Source organism: Dendropsophus ebraccatus, chromosome 1, assembly GCF_027789765.1.
Source record: "Dendropsophus ebraccatus isolate aDenEbr1 chromosome 1, aDenEbr1.pat, whole genome shotgun sequence".
Classification (NCBI taxonomy): domain Eukaryota; kingdom Metazoa; phylum Chordata; class Amphibia; order Anura; family Hylidae; genus Dendropsophus; species Dendropsophus ebraccatus.
Window position 1 is genome coordinate 122,451,199 of NC_091454.1, and position 21,228 is coordinate 122,472,426.

General features: G+C 43.3%; 1 protein-coding gene across 1 annotated transcript in view; it reads right to left on the reverse strand.

Annotated features, from left to right (window-relative positions):
- SEMA3C (semaphorin 3C) overlaps positions 1–20,946 on the reverse strand; it is a 135,092-nt gene extending 114,146 nt beyond the window's left edge. The window contains exons 1-2 of the mRNA XM_069978277.1: positions 20,700–20,946; positions 17,935–18,085 (exon numbers count right to left, since the gene is read on the reverse strand). Coding sequence (XP_069834378.1) covers positions 17,935–18,037 — 103 coding nt within the window. The 5' untranslated portion in view covers positions 18,038–18,085; positions 20,700–20,946. The remainder of the gene's footprint in view (positions 1–17,934; positions 18,086–20,699) is intronic.
- Positions 20,947–21,228: the final 282 nt, after the last annotated feature.

Genomic DNA, 21,228 nt, shown 5'->3' on the forward strand with positions numbered 1-21,228 from the left:
CATCAGATTCCCGCTGTCTGCCCGCTCCGTGGAGCGGGTGGATACAGCGGGAGGACCGCCTGGAAAACTGGGATACAGCCTACGGCTATGGCTGTATCCCAGTTTTCCAGGCGGTCCTCCCACTGTATCCACCCTCTCCACGGAGCGGGCAGACAGCGGGAATCATTACTGAGAGTTCGGGTTCGTACGAACCCAAACCGAACTCGGTTCGGACCATCCCTAGTCGGTACATATTTTCTTCCTTGCTGCCAATAAACATTAGAGAAGATTTATCAAACTGGTGTAAAGTAAAATTGGCTCAGCTGCCCCTAGCAACTGAGCCATTTCTACTTTATACCAGTTTGATAAATCCCCCCTATTTGTTTCCAAATTTCCAAAACATCCAAAATGGATATAGAGACCCCAAAAACTACAAGAGTAAATGGAAACCAGTGTCCTATCAAGCACAGTGATTCTTCAGTAAGGGTGGGTTCATACTGAGGAATTCTCGCGGATAATGTCAGCGGAATTCTGCTGTCTGTCTGCGCGCCTTTCTGCCGGCTTCATAGACACCATTCTATGGACCGGCGTATTCCACTATACGCTGAAAGAAGTGACTTGTCACTTTTTTCGGCGGATAGCAGAATACGCCGCCTCATAGAATGATGTCTATGAAGCCGGCAGAAAGGCGCGCAGACAGACAGCAGAATTCCGCTGACATTATCCGCGAGAATTCCTCAGTATGAACCCACCCTAACAGTCAGCTTTATGTCATGCTTTGGGGTTTTTTTAATTCGTTTTTTTATTTAGGATATAATAAATATATTTTGCTAAGAGTGTTACTATACAAAAATCTGACACAGAAAGGGGTATTCCCATCTGGGGACCACTGAACCCCTCTGGTCTGCTAATGGCCACTGGGAAATCAAAATGAGTCAAGTGGGCTGTTTTCCACACTTTGCATACTCTCAATTGTACATTGCAATGATAGACCTAATTTTTGCATAAAATATGCTGCAAAACCGGGGGAAGGGGGGGGGGAATAGCTGACAGCGCTCGTTTGCTCCTCTCAGTCGCTCTGTGTAATAGGGGCTTAAGGCTGTGATGCACCACAAGGCTCAGCCATCCTGCAGGTAACACCACACTCTCACTCTACAGCTCTTAGTGTATCCCCTCACTCCAGAGCTCAGCGCTACACAGAAAAGTGGCTTAGCCACCTACAGGCTTTACAACTACTAACACTATTATCCTCTACTGTCACCCTCTCACTCCCTCCACACCCCGGCTTGCTACATGTTTATTTATCCTTTAGGAAGCAGAGAAAAGGAGAGGGATGAAACCACAAGGATCTCACCTGCCCTATAACAGTTTTTCCATTTACAGCAAGAGATGAATCTTGGATATAGGATGAGAAACCACACTGTTTTCTCAGTTCAAAGTAAATGGTATCTGAATTGTGTTGTTGAAGCTAGGAGAGCAGCGGCAGGGAATTTATAGCTGTTCCTTTCTGCAATCATGGTTGCTTGTAAAAGCAGTGATTTAGGTAAAAAGGTGGGAAAGGAGAACTTGGAAACATAGACAGTGCACTTTCTTTTTCAAGAAAATAAAATAACATTTAGGATATGTTCTCACACAGAGAGAACTCAGTATTTTGGTCAGTATTTTTTAACCAAAACCGGGAGTGGATTAAAAACTGTTAAAATCCACTGTTGAACTTGAGTGGATGGCCGTAATTTAAAGGAGAATTTCAGGTAGAGGTTAAAAAATGAAACTTCTGCAAAAGCATAAAGCATTACTTACCTATCTATTCCAATTTTGAAATGACCAAAGATCTGTTTGTTTGTTTGGGGGGGGGGGGGGTTGTTCTGTTTTGTGTTCTGTACTTCCTGGTTGAGCAGTTGTACACAGTACTAGTAGGTTCCAGAATGCAATGCTTTCCCTCAGCTGTTCATCACAATACTCCACCCTGCACATTCCCCACCCAAATCTATTGCAGAACATCTAGGCTGTGTTCACACATTGCAGTTTCATTGTGTTACTGAATTATTTGCATTACTTTATCATTTCATTGTTGTCCCACCCACACAGCACGCTGTATTCTCTACCCGTAACACCACACAGCACGCAGTATTCTCTACCTGTAACACCACACAGCACAATATATTCTCTACCTGTAACACCACACAGCACGCTGTATTCTCTACCTGTAACACCACACAGAACTGTTTTCTCTACCTGTAACACCACACAGCACGCTGTATTCTCTACCTGTAACACCACACAGCACGCTGTATTCTCTACCTGTAACACCACAGAGCGCACTGTATTCTCTACCTGTAACACCACACAGCACGCGGTATTCTTTACCTGTAACACCACACAGCGCACTGTATTCTCTACCTGTAACACCACACAGTATTCTCTATCTGTGACACTACACAGCGCACTGTATTCTCTACCTGTAACACCACACAGCGCACTGTATTCTCTACCTGTAACACTACACAGCACGCTGTATTCTCTACCTGTAACACTACACAGCACGCTGTATTCTCTACCTGTAACACCACACAGCACACTGTATTCTCTACCTGTAACACCACACAGCACGCTGTATTCTCTACCTGTAACACCACACAGCACACTGTATTCTCTATCTGTAACATCACACAGCATGCTGTATTCTCTACCTGTAACCCCACACAGCACTGTATTCACTACCTGTAACACCACACAGCGCACTGTATTCTCTACCTGTAACACCACACAGCGCACTGTATTCTCTATCTGTAACATCACACAGCATGCTGTATTCTCTACCTGTAACCCCACACAGCACACTGTATTCTCTACCTGTAACACCACACAGCATGCTGTATTCTCTACCTGTAACACCACACAGCACGCTGTATTCTCTACCTGTAACACCACACAGCACGCTGTATTCTCTACCTGTAACACCACACTGTATTCTCTACCTGTAACCCCTCACAGCACTGTATATTCTACCTGTAACACCACACAGCACACTGTATTCTCTACCTGTAACCCCACACAGCACGCTGTATTCTCTACCTGTAACGCTGATATTGGAATAAAGTAAAGAACGTTTTGAATTTTTCTTTTCATTTCCGCGCACATATTATGATCAAGCATCTTTTATCTTTGAAGTTGAGCCCCACAATAAGGTTCTGATCCTCTTTGCCGTTTAGCATCATTTACCTGTGCTACTGCATAATTTTTGTGAGCACGCTGCAGTACTGCAATGACACTCCAACATGTGTGAACACAGCTCTAATTTCACTGCACACTTCTGCACAGTTAGAGAAATCAGTGCAACACCTGCTTCTGGCTGGTCAGAGATGGTGAATCAGTCAAGGGATTGGGTGATCCAGCCAAGCCTCCTGTGAGATCACTCCTTGCCCAGTCTGCATCATCAGCCTCATCTCAGCAAACACACACAATGTGAGACAGAGTCATGGAATATTTGTCTCCTAAGGTGGGAGAGCAGTGGGAGCAGGAGACAATGTGGATTGGCACAGGGGCCATTTTTCTTCACTTCCTGGATTTCTATCACCTACCAGTGTGGCAGAACCACACAGACACGGTAACACATTAGACACATCTAAATAACTTTTAATATACTTTTAATAGAAAACAAGTTTTCCTTATCCAGAGTTCACCTTTAACAGCAAATAACGGACAGTATTTCAAAATAACTGCTGTTGTTTTAAAATAAGGGTAATTATTTGCCATTAAATGGCGGCCATCCTCAACAGTGTGTGTTCTCAACCCACTCCTGGTTTTGGTTTCAAAATACTGACTAAAATACTGAGCAAAAATACTGTGTGGAAACATAGCCTTAGGCTGCATTCATGTGTTTTGTGAAATTTTCCATGATCGCTGATCCTCGACCACTGACAATATTTGGGGGGGGTTGAATCCTATGGGTCTATTCAGATGATCCATGCTGGGGAAAAATACATGGCATAACTTGGATGTGATCATGGCATGGATTAGCCAACAGGGTTATGGGATCAAAGCTAACTAGTTAGCTTTATACGGGGCGATTCAGAGGAGCAAACAAGCGCCGACCTCATTCTCTGCTCGCTGCCGGTGCTTTTACTGCCAGGGCGATCGCTAGTTTGTCCAGGCAGCCCATAGAAGATAGCTGCAGTCTGCTGCCACCGCTCCTATTCCTCGGAGCGATGGCAACAGATCGCTGCTATCTAGATCGTTGGTCTGAAAGACACTGAAAGAAAATGATCAGCTGACATCTTGCATGTTGGCTGATCATTGTCTTCTATTACACAAGACTATTATTAACCGTAACGGCCGATAATCGCTTTGTGTAATAGGACCTTGATACTTTTTTTTTTTTTTTAACCAGTTCAACATTTTATGCAGATGAGGACATGAATACGGATGCACCAGGATGCAATTGCGGACCGAATTTCAATTATCACGGAGTAAAAATAGCGGACCTTTATGTGGACCAGAAAAAAAACACTAAACGTGTGAATAATAACTCATCCGCTTTCTACCATACTTTGTGTAAGGGGAACATGGAGGCATAGAGAGTGCACTTTCTTTTCCAAGAAAAGAAAATAACATTTACCCTGAAAGAGGACTATATGGCAAAGACATAAAATTAAATGGCGACTGTCCCTCATTGGATTTCTTCCAAATATCTACCAGTGTTATACATTAAATAAGAAATTCACCTTTCAAAGAAGGTAGTACAGTTTCAGCTCTAGGCTACGGCCTGTACATAATACAGCAATTAAACAGTTCTTATCGTGGCTTGGAAGCACATTAGATATTACTGTTCTGGTTCTAGCTTTGGGTGAGGCAATAATTACCATGTTTGTGTTCTTATCTAGATTGATAAGTAACTGTGGCTGACTGTTATCTCCTGGCTAAAATGTTAGCATTCTCTTGCAACAAAATCAAAACTTCTATGATATTTCCGGAGGCTAAGGCAGTTCTGTGCATTTGTGAATGGACGCCCATGGCATCCAACACCCAAGTTCTATGATTTTGAAAAATACTTTTCTAATACAGTGGTACCTCAGTTCTGCTTGGTTCTCAAACTGCTTGGAACTCAAACTATAATTTCAAGGAAAGTTTGCTTTGGTTCTCAAACTCTGCTCAGTTCTCAAACACTTTTTGGGCTCTCAGTGTTGAAGTATTCGGTATCTGAACGTTTTTGCGAGCGTGGATGGTGGGTTGTACCTGGTGAGTTTAGCACTTGTGAGGCTTCACATACAGTACAGCACTGTATAAGACTGCTGGAGTGCATATACAGTACAGTAGTAGTACAGTCAGTGCACCATCATCTTCCATCCTGTACTGTATAAGACTGCTGGAGTGCATATACAGTACAGTAGTAGTACAGTCAGTGCACCACCATCTCCCATACGTTACAGTGCTTGGGTGAGGAGGACTCTATACAGTAAAGGATGAGTGAGGAGTTGGTGACTTCTGTAATATAAATGTTGGTTTTGTTGAATGTTTCTTGTGTATAATGTCCTGTACAGTATAGTGCTGTCCTGTACTGTAGTGATTAAACTGAGCACTTTTCAATGTAATATATAGGTACTGTGGGTAATTATTGGTGGGTGCTGGAACCAATTAAACACATTTACATTATTTCCTATGGGAAAACACTGCTTGGTTCTCAAACTGCTCGGTTCTCAAACTACCTCCCGGAACCAATTAAGTTCGAGAACTGAGGTACCACTGTATAACCTTACTTTATTTTCAACTAAAGGCCCTATTCCACCAACAGATCTGACGACAGATTATCTGCCAAAGATTTGAAGCCAAACCCAGGAATGGATTTGAAAAAAAGAGAAATCCAGTCTTCCCTTTATGACCTGTTCTCTGATTATAGTCTGCTCCTGGGTTTGGCTTCAAATCTTTGGCAGATAATCTTTTGTCAGATCTGTTGGTGGAATAGGGCCTTAATTTAAACAAAAAAATCTAAGCATTTAAGTATGGCAATTCAGTAAACTATTTTCGTCAAAGCATTTGCAAGAACCACCTCAATAAGCTTGCTACAGATTCCTCACTCTTGTTTGCCATGGCTATCTGCAGCCCTGTGAGAGAATGTAAGTGCTACATAACCAGATTCGGACAAACCAAAGCGTGTTCAAGGTTCGCTCATCTGTAGTTATGACCTGTAGTCGTGATATTCTGCCATTACATAGGAAAGCATGGCACTGGCTGGTTGTTCCGAGGCCAATGGCCTGTCAGTCTCCTAACATCTTTATGACTCAAGAGAAACATTACCCCTTGGTCCCATGATAAAAGGCCTCTCAACAGCCAGCACCCTGCTCTGTACTGATGAGGGACAGTAACCCCAAAACAGCTGTCTGCAGATGGGTATCCTTTCCTTCTGGAGAGATCTCTGGCTCAGCATACTGTATATTCCCACTCAAGTTTTAGGGTGCGTTCACACCTACAGGATCTGCAGCTGATTTTCTGCAGCAGATTTCAGTTAAATAACTGAACACAGCATCAAATCTGATGCTGTGTTCAGTTATTTAACTGAAATCTGCTGCAGAAAATCAGCTGCAGATCCTGTAGGTGTGAACGCACCATTAAGCTAATAACTGCAGTAAAACACAGGCATTTCAGGGAAAGCTACATTGAAAAGGTGGCAGTAAACAGTTGCTTTCCATATGCTTTCTTCCCAGAACCCCAGTGCAGCATGAATAGCCTATAAGTTTCCAATAGTCTTTATAATGTTCCCCCTCTCGCCCCATCACACTGTAGGCAATTCCCCTGTTTGATAGCCCTCTGCCTAGTAGATAGCATATGTTTGCCATCTACCTTGGCATCTCCCCTAGTAGATAATGCCCCCATTGTAGGCATCTCCCTTGGTATCCCCCCCCCCCCAGTAGATACTGCCCCCATTGTAGACATCTCCCCTGTTATCCTCCTGTAATTAGTGTCCCCTAAAATAGGCAACTCCCCTAGTATCCTACTCCCCTGTACATAGTGTCCCCAATGATAGGCAACTTCCTGGTTAGCAAGATGACAACTCAGGAGGCCCAGTGTATTGCAGGGATGGGCCCCTCATGTGGTGGGCCCTGTAGCAGCGGCTATTGCTGCTATGGTGGTAGTTACACCCCTGACTAGTATGATAACATCACTTACACAATGACTTTTAATTATGTATAGAAATGCCATAATATAGTTTTGTTTTGAGATATATAACTTTGTATGCCTACAACGTCACAAGAATTTAATATAGAAACTTATATTCCAGATATGGCGCAAAGTTATTTAGGTTTCCCAAATATTAATGCTATACACAGTATTCTTACTTTCCAGTCATCTTTTGTGCACAAATGTAGGCCTTTTATAACTACGCCAGAAAAGTTAAACATTAAATAGTATTCCACGTGAATAGACATTCCATTCACGCTACATAGCAGTTCTAGAAATTGGCAGCAAGATAAAAAGTAAATAAAAGAAAGCACAAATCCCTTGAGTAACATTGACCACAAAATGTAATATTTGACAAAATACTGTGGCTACCAGCCCCGGGGGAAAGCACAGGCTCTTATGCAATCAACACAACAGCAAGATCATTGCTCTAGTGGTATGACGGCAGCTGCACTGAGACAACCAACTGTCTGCTCTATAGAAACAAGGGTAAGGCTAGGTTCACACTGCGTTTTCAGCATCCGTTTAACGGATCCGTTTTTTTTAACGTCCAGAAAAATAGGGTCAGCAACGTTTTTGGTCCGTTTTGGTCCGCCAAAAAAAAACGGATCCGTTTTTTTTTATAATGGAAGTCAATGGAAAAACGGATGCACACAAATGAATCCGTTTTTTGCAATCCGTTTTTCATGCGTTTTTTGCAAAAAACGGATGCATTAAACGGATGCTGAAAACGCAGTGTGAACCTAGCCTAAGGGAGGTAAGGGCAGCATGTACTGAAGGTCAGTGACCTGATATCTGATACACATGGTATAATACATCTACATAATAAGTGTGCAATTATGCAGTTCATAAACTGGCAAAATCAACCCATCACATGAAATCATTGTTGGCTGGACTAAGGCTAATGGAGACACTAATTCCATCTCTTGGACCCAGATTCCACCTGACCCACTATTGTAGCCATATACTATATAAGATATTCTATAAGAAAGCTTGCCACGCAAACAATTGTCCCTCTCTTCTAAAAATGTATGGGAGGTATGGAGAAAGCAGAGTAAGCAACTAGCTTACAACTCACTCATACACATGAATGGCCACCTCGCCATTTCTTTTTTTGGCTGATAAGGATAACTGAATAGTCGTCAAGGTGCCCTGCTAAATTTCACAGGGTATTGGATGACCTAAGTTATAAGTCCCTAGTGCCCTCCCTATAATCTGCCCAGTTTACTCACTTTACAGTCTTCTGACTCTTAAAGGGGTTGTCCAGGAATAGAAAAACATGGCTGCTTTCCTCCAAAAACAGTTCAGGTCTAGTGTGGTATTACAACTCTGCTCCATTTACTTCAATGGAACTGAGCTGCAATACCATATACAAGCTGAAGACAAGAGAGGTACTGTCTTTAGTTTGTATAGACATGTTTTCTCTATATTCTCTTAAAGGGAAACTATCAGGAGGTTAGACAAATCTAACCTGCTGATTGTGCATCTTCTTCTTGTGCATAAGGCACTAAGGGTGAAGTTAAGACTCTTACCTTTATCATTGGCGCTGTTCCTGTGCAGTTTGAATCCTGCATTTGGTAAGACCGTCTGGAGCACCGGGGGCAAGGCTAAAGGCCCCAGAGTGCTGATTCGCCCTTGGGTAGACTGCCCTTTTAATCATCATCAGCGGGTGGCCTGAATTGCTGCTTTGGGGTGATAGCCCCGTCCCCTGTGTGTCAAACGACCTTACCAGACGCAGGATTACACTACAAACTGCACAGAAACGTTGCTGAAGATGAAGGTAAGAGATTTATCTTCATCCTCAGAGTTTGGTGCACAATACGGCATTTAGATTCATTGGATTTGTCTAACCTGCTGATAGTGATCCCACTGAGTGTGCAGAAGCAATTGTAATCCAGGAACGGGGGAAGGATGGGGGGCATCACCATGGGGTCACATGACCCAACTGATGGACAGGATTTAAGGCAATTTTAGATGGAAAGGAATAAATAGGGTGATACTAGCTGAAATTATATATATATATATATATATATATATATATATATATATATACACGAAAACACACACGAACACACACACACACACACACACACACACACACTGACTAGTGAACTGCATAGTGAATGCAAAATACTGGGGTGCCTCTTTAACTAACCAGATGTTCTCTGAACTTCTTTATCTTTTCTTTCACTATGATGTCACAGATTAACAGCAGGCAATACATGCAGTCCTTTATTCAAAGCTCATTCATATGTTCTGCACATTGAACTATTATACCTTGGATTCAAACCTTTTATAGGTCTTGATAAGAAGTGAAGCTGAAATAACAGCGCTATTGGTACACAGACAGGCATACATTCAGGATGTCACGGCACACTGCCAAGTCCATAACACACTTAATATAGAAATCAAATACTACTGAGAGGCATGTGGGCCTAGACACCCACCCGGTTGCTGATTCCACATACTGCTCACACACCCCAGCTTAGGAAAGGCCACAGGTCAAGTGTATTCTTCGTGTGCTGAGGAGAATTTAATCAAATTTTGCAATGTGAAATTATGCAAGTGCTAATTCCTTTAATTATACTTATGTGGGAAAGATCAACAAGACAGGAGAAATTAATGTAATTAAATGCAGAATTCTCATTAAATTCAAAGTGTACTATGCATATAAATACATTGCATAGCATTTACCAGTTCAGTTATTCCAAACACATCCACCACAACTTTATGTGTCAATATCATTTGGAATAGATTAGTTTTTATTAAATAAATGCACACAATTCTCAGCCATTCCCCCGGTACTTTACCACACAGAATGGTAACAATGGTTAGCAATCACTCAGATTGGCTTATATTAGGAGTCACTGCAGGATCCGACATTCTCTTTAGTGAGGGATTCTTTAAACTGAAGAAATTTACAGAACAGCAGGAGAAGTGAACAATATGCAGTGACCTATTTAAATGTGCACTTAAACGTATAGTTCAGGCAATTAACCACGAAAATGCTGCTCGCTTTCGTTAACTAAAACCTTGAAGACTGAAGCACCAATTTTATGCCTAGATGACAATGATGAATAGACCCCAAGATAACTCTGATCACTGAAAAGCCTGGAAACAAGAAGAAAAGAAGACAGTTCCTGCTTGAATTAGTAATGCTCAACTTACTCAGCATAATCACAGTACCAGATATGGCTGACCTTTCCCCCATCTCTTGTTCACTGCAGCCATAGAATACACATATCACTAATGGGGGCTGCTGACTCCTATTATAAATGTTGCATTTCTGGTGCCAATATAATTTGAGCTGAAAGGATTAAAATGATTTATGAAATATTCAAGGCCTCTTCTTACAAAATCTGAACGTCCCTATGTCATATTGAATTATAATTAGAAATACCATTCTGACACTAAAGCAATTTTCAGATTAAAAGTCCTGTATCTTCCTTTCTGTTATCTGGAAATGTGGTATCCCAGATTTATGTCTCAGTAGCCTTCCTAAAGCCAAAGAACTGTTCAAACCCATAATCCAATTTGTAGCTAGGATATCAAGTTCCACCAATTTGGGCCTCAAAGCTCAATTACTTGTGTCGTGGATATACTGTGCAGCATTTACTTAAGTAATAACCTGTTTAGTACATTTTTCATTAATACTATTTTTTTTTATATTATTACAGTCCATATTTATTATAATACTATAGGGGTATTCCCCCAAAAAATATTTTTGCATTAATACATTGCCCATCCATAGCTTTACATTTTTTCAATATAAAGTTAATATGGATTTTGCACAGTTTTGCTGTTATCTAGGTACATTCACCCCCACCAAATGCATAGAATCATCAACTCTCAGTCTAACCGACACCGGTTCCTGCTCCTGGCCCCCACGTGTCCTCAGTTTCTTCAATGGGCCGGGTTAGCGCTTCTAGCCCAGTCCACTGAAGAGAGGGTGGATAGCTACAGTCTCCCTCAGCTTCCTCCAGTGCTGCTGTGACCCCCTCCCCACACACACATCTAACTATGCCGGCTCCTGTCAGCACCCCCGGCCCGCCCCTGTGCTGTGACATCCCCCTCACATCCAGCCATGCCCGCTCCTGTGCTGTGACAACAACCCCCCACCTCCCACATGCAGCCATGCCCGCTCCTGTGATATCCCCCCCCGCTCCAGCTATGCCCCCTCCTGTGATCCCCCGGCCTGCACCCCCCCTCCCACATCCAACCATGCCCGCTCTGTGCTGCGCTGTGACACTTCCCCCTTCACACACACAGCCGACTGTGCCTGCTCTAGCTTCTGTGCCAGCCCGATCCTGTGTTTTGCCCCTGCTGCACAATGTCAGCATGGGTATGACAGCACAGGTGCGGGCTGGGAGGCTGACAGGAGCGGGCGTCATCGGCTGTGTGTGTGTGTGTGTGGGGGGGGGGGGAAGTGTCACAGCACAGAGCACTCACCCGGGGCACACATACACCCGGCGCTCACCAGACCCCCCTTCCAGTGCTCATCCAGGGGGTGGGGGGAGTGTCCAGCCCCCCAGTGTGCCCCCCTTCCAGTGCTCATCCGCCGACCGCTCACCCCCTGCACTGTGCCCCCCTCCGGCGCTCACCCCACACACTGTGCCCCCCTCCGGCGCTCACTCCCCACACTGTGCCCCCCTCCGGCGCTCACTCCCCGCACTGTGCCCCCCTCCGGCGCTCATCCCCCCGCACTGTGCCCCCCTCCTGCGCTCACTCCCCGCACTGTGTGCCCCCGCTGCTTACCCCGCACAGCCGCCCCCCCCTCCAAATAGCCCCCTGACCCCCTGCCTCAACTACCTCAGTAGCAGAGTTGAGGTAGTGAGGTAGAACTCAACTCTGCTATTCCACTTTCTCAACTCTGCTACCTATCTACCTCCCCTCTGCAGCTCTGCTACATCGTGGACCAATAACGCATAAGCATTGCATGATGGGAGATGTAGTTTTCTGGCCAGAGCCATGTTGGATATAAATCAGCTTTTAGAAAAACTTGTAACTACAGTATGTGTAACGCCTGGAGTCGTGGATCCACTGAACCGTCACTAGCGATGGTAGTAACCGCACCAGGGAGTGGAGTCTAAGGGGCCGCTGGTTTTCACCAGAGCCCACCGCAAGGCAGGATGGGCTTGCTGTGGCAGGCGACCCCCAGGTCGCTACCCCTGGCTTGGTTGCTAGTGACAGCAGGCGAGGCGTGGCAGGAGCAGTAGGCAGAAGATGCAGGCAGAGGTCTGTAGGTGTAAACGAAGGTGGCAGGCAGTGCTCAGGAACAATGGATAAGCAGCGGACAGGGACTAGGGACAGCAGACAGGGACTAGGAACAAGGACTAAGGTCAGGAACAACAGGGAGCTGGGCCAAACGCTATGGGAAGCATGTAGAGGCTCCAACACGAGGGACAGGGCATGCTGGGATTTATAGGGAGTGATTAGTGCAACTACCAATTAGGAGCGGACTGACCCTTTAAATCTGAGACAGCCGGCGCGCGCGCGCCCTAGGAGGCGGGGACGTGCGCGCCGGCCGGCACAGACGGAGACAGGAGCGGGGCGAGGTAAGGCGCCCCCGGGGCCGAACAGGCAGCGGCGCCGGGTCCCTGCACATGGACTCCGGCGGCTGCATGGGGAAGAGAGAGGTCGCGGCGGCGCCCCGGAGCACGGGATGCCGCCGCGGCCGTGACACTATGACGGCTTAAAATACTCAGGGCGCCTTGGTGAGTAAGACTAGTTAGGTTTGGGAGCATTTTATATTTTTTGCCCTTGGGGGGAATACCCTTTTAAGGGTAGTCTATCAGCAGAATAAGACATCCTAATCTAGCCATTAAAGAGAGCATTATGCAGAGGCACAGTGACTTTAATATGGTGCTCCTGTGCAATATTTTAATGAAAATGTGGCCACCCATTTGCTCTTCTAGCAGTGCCTTTAAAAAATACAGAGGCCATAGCCTAAGTATTCATTAGAGGTGTGATAAGAGAAGTGGATGCACAAATATATCGGTACACTTAGGGGACCATGGGGGACATTTACTAAGGAGTCTAATTTGTGTGACTCTTCTAATGAGGATTGGTGTATATTTTGTTCTAATATCTTGCGATTTATTGATTTATTAAAATGTAGCACCGCCACAGCAAATGCATCTAAATAAAAATTTGTTGCAAAAAGTAAAAAATTATGCAAACAAATTTACCTGGTACCAGACGTAGACCTTCACCAGTTTGTTCGACTGGTTTGTCGCAAATGATAAATTAGACGCTAATCCCAGATTATGCAAATTTATAGGTGAATACTCAAATGAGGCAGATAAAATAAAAAGTTGCATCTAAAAAATATTCACCCATTGGTTCATGAACAGGACTTAGACCAAAAATGGGCTAAAAATCCCTTTATTCACCTAAAATGTGTTAGAACACCCTAACCTGCTGTTAGATTCCCTTTAAGGTCACAGACATATATGTTAAATCATACCCTTGTCATCATATCAGTAGCTGTCCTTAGTCTGGGTCACAGTCTATTTCCATAAAACAATCACCCATATAAAAACCCTATAGGGCAATCTATAAAGAATCTACATCAAGCCTAACATGCTCTGATCTGTCTGTACCAAAACGTTCTCAATAAAATCTAAGTGATCACTCTGGAACCCCCCTTGGATTTCTACACTGATTACTAATATAATGTGGTCTTATATTCATCACAGTTATAGACAAATACATTCAAATAGACTAATAGCATTCACACTGTTATACTGTGTCTCTTATGAGTAAACATACAGAGAGATGGATAAGATAAGATGCTTGTTGGATAAGATTTAGATTAGACCCTTTAATAAGCTGTAGATTCCCCTAAAGGAGGTTCCACCAAACATTGTATCTCATGTGTTTTAGTTCATAAAGACGCCTTCGGTACACAGCCAACTTAAGGTCATGCCACAGCATCTTGATAGGGTTAAGGTCAGGCCTTTGACTTGGCCACTCTAAAACACACACATCTTTTTGTTTTTCAACCATTATTCAGTTGATTTACTTGAGTGCCTTTGTTGAATCACCCTATGTATTTTCAGCATGGGGCCATGGACTATTGCCCTTACATTCACCAGTAGAGTGGTCCCTCAAGTTACAATATTAAATGGTTCCAGGACGACCATTGTATGTAAAAATTATTGAGACAAAAACTAGTAACTGCTTCAGAAGAATCCAAGAAAAATAAGCAGATAACTAATACGGATAAAGCAAGTCCTTATATACAGCAGCCAGGAGTTACTTTCTGTATAGAGGACTGGAGCATTTTCAGGTCCTGTACAGATCACACAGGCTCCTAAAAAGATAAACGTCACCTGGTGCCCAAGAGAGCAGCTCATCCTGGCCCAGGTAAAGAGCAGTAGAGGACATGTAGTATCACACTATACTGTAGGGAGGAGATACTAGACAGACCAATAAAAGTGTCCATTTTATTAGTAAAACTTCAGTATTACATAAGTGCATGCAGTGATTGGCTATCATCTAGCTATTCACTTGCCACAGATCCTGACTGTCTGTAGCTTTATATGTTGAGTCTGGTCTCAAGTTACAATGGTCTAGAAAGGACCATTAAAAATATTGTTTTCTGAGGCCATTGTAAGTGAGGGACCACATTACGATGATCATCATTCTTGTCCATAGCTTTTTTTTTTGTTTTTCTTTTTTTTTTGGAAGACACATGAATAGAGGCTTTGTAGATTGCAGGGTCTTCTGTGGCATTTTGCTGTTACTTTTGGGTTCTGCCAGTAACAATTTGATAATCTTTCTTTCTTTAATGGGGAAAGCACCCTTACCTCCAATCTAATTTCTTTGACTCCAATTGGGTTCCAATGCTGTAAACAAGCTCCAATCTGGTAGATTTGCATTCATTCACAGAGCTTGAGCATCAGGAAGGGTCGCATGAATGGTCTCTGGATCATTTCTGCATTTTTTTGCTGACATCAGTCGCACACTTACTATTATGCAAGTAGATGTGCAGTTGATGGCCAATCATTTTTTGACTGGTCAAGAGGACACAAATGGGTGGCATTGATTGGCTGATCACTAGTCCTATAACAAAGCATGATTATTGGCCCTATTTTGCCGATAGTAACCCCAGGTAGGGCCCTAACTCTAGGTTTAAGTCACTTGCTGACTATTTGTTAGGCTATATCATCTGAGGATAGCTATAGACTGAGAGGTGTATTACAAATTATCCACAAAGTAATATGTCAACTATACATATTGCCAATATAAGCTTATTAAGCACAACATGGAGGTAGACTGTTGTACACTGCATAAGATGTACCCCAATATACAATGTTACTGAATTTTACAATGATTTATTATTTACATTACAAGAAGTCAGGTGCAATAACCTGTATTAATGTAACTATGACTAGAGATTCAGGAACAGTGACTACTATATAGTACTGAGAGAACTGCATCTCCTCCAGGTACATGGAATATTATGGATCTGAAGGCAAAGAGAAGTACACATGACAAGGGCAATGGAGCAGTGAGTCATATCCGACATTGCTATAGTATGAACATGATAAAGCAAACATAACCCGATTACATTTTTCCTATGCGTTCTGTCTCTATTTCTAATGGAGTACATGAATGGCTGCTCCAAATATAGCACTGTAACTAAAGGTCGTATTATGGGGCCAGAGCTGTAATAAACTAGATCAGTGCTGACTTACAGAGGCTACTAAACAGCCCTGGGATCCTGCAGCCAGGGCAACACCGCTAGCCCCGATCATGCAGCCCTTTGCTTTATTCAGCCACTGGTCATACATCTCCTATTACACAACAGAAATAGATTATTATTCGATGTGTCACACCTGATCGATCAGACGACGAGCCAGCATTTGCTGATTTGGCAAATAATTCTCTGTAACTCCCTGTAATAGGGCCTTAAGACAAAGGCAAAATTATACAATTAATCAAGATCTTAAGATAATAATCCATGCTACTATTCTCACCTCACCTCATGTGGTAGCAGACTTTGCAGCTCATAAAGGCATTTACCAGAGGGAAAACAAAGAGCTTATTCTCATGCAAAACACAATCTGAAATGAAGCTTTTATGGCCGCTCTGATGCTGCTAGGGTAGTAAGAGAGTGTATGGAAAACTGTAGGTATTAAAATAGCAATAGGATTTGACTAGCGTGAAAAAAGCCTTTCTGTAACTATATCAAATAGTACAATATCTCAGAAACCTTCTAATTTCCTTATTCTCCTTGGAAATATATTGCATTCAGAAGGAAAGACATTCATGACTAATAATAATCACATACGAAAGAAAATAATGAAAATATTTAGATTTTAGACCCAGCACCTACCCTACTGTTTACGAGATCTCTTAAGGCATTCATGGTCCTATATAAAAGCCATACTATTTTGCTGTGCATGGGGCTCGCCAGTAAGTATATGATCCTATGTGTAAAGCCATCTATCCAGCTATGCATGCATGGGGTCAGGATTACACATATGGACTTTGTGACAGCCAACTATTCTAATTTACATGAGGATTTTTAAACACATGGCTCTAAATGGCTATAACAAGTACAAACATAAATCTTACTATGTTACTATAGGAGCCACCTTACACATATACTCCCATATATTAGGCTGCTGTGCATGGCTGCACTCTGTAGATCAGAATGAGTTTTTGGCATCTAATCTGGCATTGGCTTCAGTCCCTCCCAAGACTCATGTGAATATATAAAAGCACAATAGCAGTAAATGGTAACATATTACACACAGATATTTTACAGTAAAACCACAAGGTCAAGTGACTAAGCAGCATCAGAAGACACTTTCACTGAAATAGTGTCCTATTCTATCTGCAGGCCTTATGTGTGGATATACATGTGGATGTGTGTGTACTTGTAATGTCCTATTTGTTTAAAAGGAGGAAAGATGCACACTGACCAATCCAAGCCAATACATTAGATCTGATGGAAAGTCCCTCTAATCCATCCCTCCCACCATATACCCTGGTTATTCATTTACAAGAGAATATACAACATTGATGGAAAGAGGTATCAGTCACGCAAGATTTTCTTTGGAACTTGATACAATTCATACAAAATATAAGTCAACATCCTTCAGCAAATAAAAAACAACATTACACCTCTATGTATTCTTATACATAAAACAAGACATTTAACAAAATACTAGAAATTAATTCATACATAAAAGTACATAATGTCGAAATCAATACCCCGCGTTCAGATTGCGGCATATGGGTCACATTTTAGTTAAGTACCAACCCCTGTCAAATATAATAGTCTTTATAACTTTATTAGGTGTTTTCAGACACAAACATGAATATATTTTTCCATTCTGTATTTACAACTGGATCACTGTTCTTCAGTCTTACACATCATACTATTTTCCATTATGCATTTTTGATCATTCAGAAGAAAGTTTGGTTTTAATAAGTCAAAACACTGCCAAGTCTGCACTAGGTTCTCATATGTCTTTCATAGTATGTAAACTATACAGCCAGTTCTAAGCTTGACTGGAGTCCAGCATGCAGTAGCAGATGAATCAATCAGGCCCAGACAGAACAATGACTAAGCCTGTGGTGCTGGCATGACGCTCTGCACTTTTACCCTCATAGTGATTTATACATAAACGTATAGCTCACTTTCATATCTCACATCCTCATTCTTCACAGATTAGCCTCAGCTCGGAAAATGACATGTGCGCAAACCATTCCAAATAATGACTGGTGCTGTAAAGCTTATAAGATAAAGAACAGACTCCTTACCATTGAATGTCAAAGAAACTCTTGCCTGTGGCTGTGAAGATCCCATGGTACAGCTGATATATACAGCTAGCCCGATCACAACATGGAGTGACACAGATGCCATGCTGCTTCAATGTTATGTATTTCTATATTTAAATCCAGACCATGCAACCTGCAAGGGAAGAGGATTATATCAGTAGACCACTCACATCATCCAATGTATTAAGATATTTGAAGACAGGAAACAGAACAGTTGTGTCATGTCAATAACAACTCCACCTGCTGGAGGGAGAACCATGGACTGCAGCCAAACCTTGAAATGTGAAGGCTATGTCCGCTGTGTCTACATTCCCCATTGTCAGCCCATAGCAGGCAGGTGTCATCACAGGATGTCCCTATAGCTGCAAATAAGCAGGTACTAACAGAGTACCTATCCCACTTGTAGTCCGACCAGGCTTTCTACAGCTGAGAACTTCATAATAAGCTGAATAACCACCATAAGCTTCTCCCACATTTTCTCAGCTGTGATAACATGGAACGGACTTCTCTTCAAACAGAATAAAGACATTAAAGTCTCATCAGCCATAAGACGCATAAGCCAAAGCAAAGCAAACATTAGCCTTCTTCAAACAGGTTATGAGGCCAAGATATTAACATTCACCTGGTGTTACTGTGGGGCAAGCCCCAATGCAACCCAATATAAAGTCAATAAATGAAAGGACTGCCATCAGCAGCAATAACAGGCAACGACTGGTCCAGTCTGGAAGGTCACCTGTAGTAGGGGCACAAGCTAGAAATGCAGGAATATTCAGATGTGTAGACTCCTCATGTGTCATCATTATATACTGTATGAAGTTTAAGGGTGTGTTCACACGTACGAAATCTGTGATTTGATGGCACAGATTGATTTGCTTTGAATCTGCAACTTCAAATCTGCTGCAGATCCTGTACGTGTGAACGCATCCTAAATAGTTCTCTATGTCAGTAAAGTGTATAAGGGTTCATTTACACAGAAAGATTATCTGACTGATTATCTGCCAAAGATTTGAAGCCAAAGCCAGGAACGGATTTGAAAAGAGGAGAAATCTCAGACTTTTCTTTATGACCTGATCTCTGTTTATAGTCTGTTCCTGGCTTTGGCTTCAAATCTTTGGCAGATAATCTGTGTAAATGGACCCTTAATGCTTGTGTACCCACTGGGGTCCCCATCTGAGATCCTTGCTTATCTTACTGTATGGACAATGGGACACTAGATCATCTCTGTGCATTTGATGCAGAAGTTTTTTCAATGACACATGCAGATAATAGACAGACTTTTCTACCATTTACCATCTACTGTGCTATCCATGCATAATATTTTTCTCTAAACATTGATAAACTTTTATTGAAAAAATTGGAGCAAATTTTGGCCATAGTGATATGATGCACTATTTCTGAATCGGCTGTGACTGATGCCGTGCACGCTTCCCAATAATGCAGGGGATTCATACATTGGGCACACATCACATTTCTTGATACATGTGCCCCCCTGAACAAAACACAGATCCCAAATCTTAGAGAAAAAAGTGATAAAGCAAAGAGCTACTAGCTGAAAGTACAGAAACCATGTAATCCACACATTCATAGCTTTCTATTCTATGACCCATAATTTTATTACAAGTATTAGTCGCATAACTGTTTCCTATGATTCATCTAGGGTGATGAGAAATATTGGAGACTACTGTATATCACACCTGAGCCATTAGTAATGTCCCCCTCCTGCTACCTTCTATAGACTGTCTTCAGCATAAGGGCTCGTTCCCACTGAGCAAAAGCAGCTGAATTTCTGCGCTGAATGCATGCGGATTCAGCGCGGATTCCTCGAGTATTCCGCGCTGAATTTGTCAAGAGCTGATTACGAGCTGAACACTTTCCTAGCAGAATACGCAGGGATTCTGCTTGCATTCTGCTTATATTCTGCTCGGAATTCAGCGTCAGTTGATTTCAGGCGGAAATATTTCCTTGCGTAATCCGCTCCTTTTGCTCTGTGTGAACGTAGCCTAACAGAAATGGATATGATGCCCATTGTCTATAAATCTGCCCCAGTCACCATCAATGGACATGATTTCCAGCAATCCCTCTACAATCACTCATCACACAACTAAACTACTGAGCTATTAAACCCAAAATCTTATATGTGCTTTCTATAACATCTACAAAACTGCAGCATGTGTAGCCAGCTTAACCCCATATTTGCCAGAGCACATGGATATCTGTATACTGGATCTATCCCATTGCTGTATTTGTATATCTGCCATATCTGCTACTGTACATGGAAAGTATATAAGCCATTGGAATCGCCCTCTAACCCCACACTTGCTACCGTACTGGCTTATCATTGTGTGTGATAGGGCAGTGAGCAATGGTCTGCAGCATGGGATCAGGAGTAACCTGCTGCAGATCCCCCTATAAGGGTGTATGCAGATGACTATATATACCTATATATACCCAGAGAAGCCTCGGAGCTGTGGAGGTGAGGCAGGGGCAGAGGCAGGGGCAGAGGCAGAGGCAGAGGCAGGGGCAGGGGCAGGGGCAGGGGCAGAGGCAGGGGCAGGGGCAGGGGCAGGGGCAGGGGCAGAGGCAGGGGCAGAGGCAGGGGCAGGGGCAGAGGCAGTGGCAGGGGCAGAGGCAGGGGCAGGGGCAGGGGCAGAGGCAGAGGCAGGTGTCCGCTCCCACACACTCCTCATCCAGGGTTATGCTGCCACAAGTTCCCCAGCTGTCATTGCTGCACATGGACAGTAACTTACCAAACTCTGGAGGGGCTGACAGGGGCTCAGGCTGCCTGCACAGCTCATGGAGCACCGCCGCTGATCCTTCCCATTAGCAGCCCACACTCCCTGCTCCAGCAGATCCTGTGCTCGGCGCTGTGCAGTAATCCCGGCTCCTAGGACGCAGTGTCTATTCCCTCAGCAGTGTCTAGTGAGGAGCACAGTGCATGGAGAGTAGCCGAGCCGTGTCAGTCATCGGGGGAGACGTGCTGCCCTCTGGCTGCCAGACCGTGCACACTGCTCAGGAGAGTGTCAGCCACACCCAGCTCCGGGGAGGACGACCACATGCTGCTGCTGCTGGACCAGGCTGGAGGCTACACCACCTGCTGGGCACTTACACCTCTCCCATCTGCTTTCTATGGATGCTCTATGTGAACATGTCACTACAGACAGGTAGTGACACAGCTCAGCACTGCACAGGTTTTACACATACACAAATAGTACAGCACTGCACAGGTTATACACACACAAACACACACACACACACACAAATAGTACAGCACTGCAC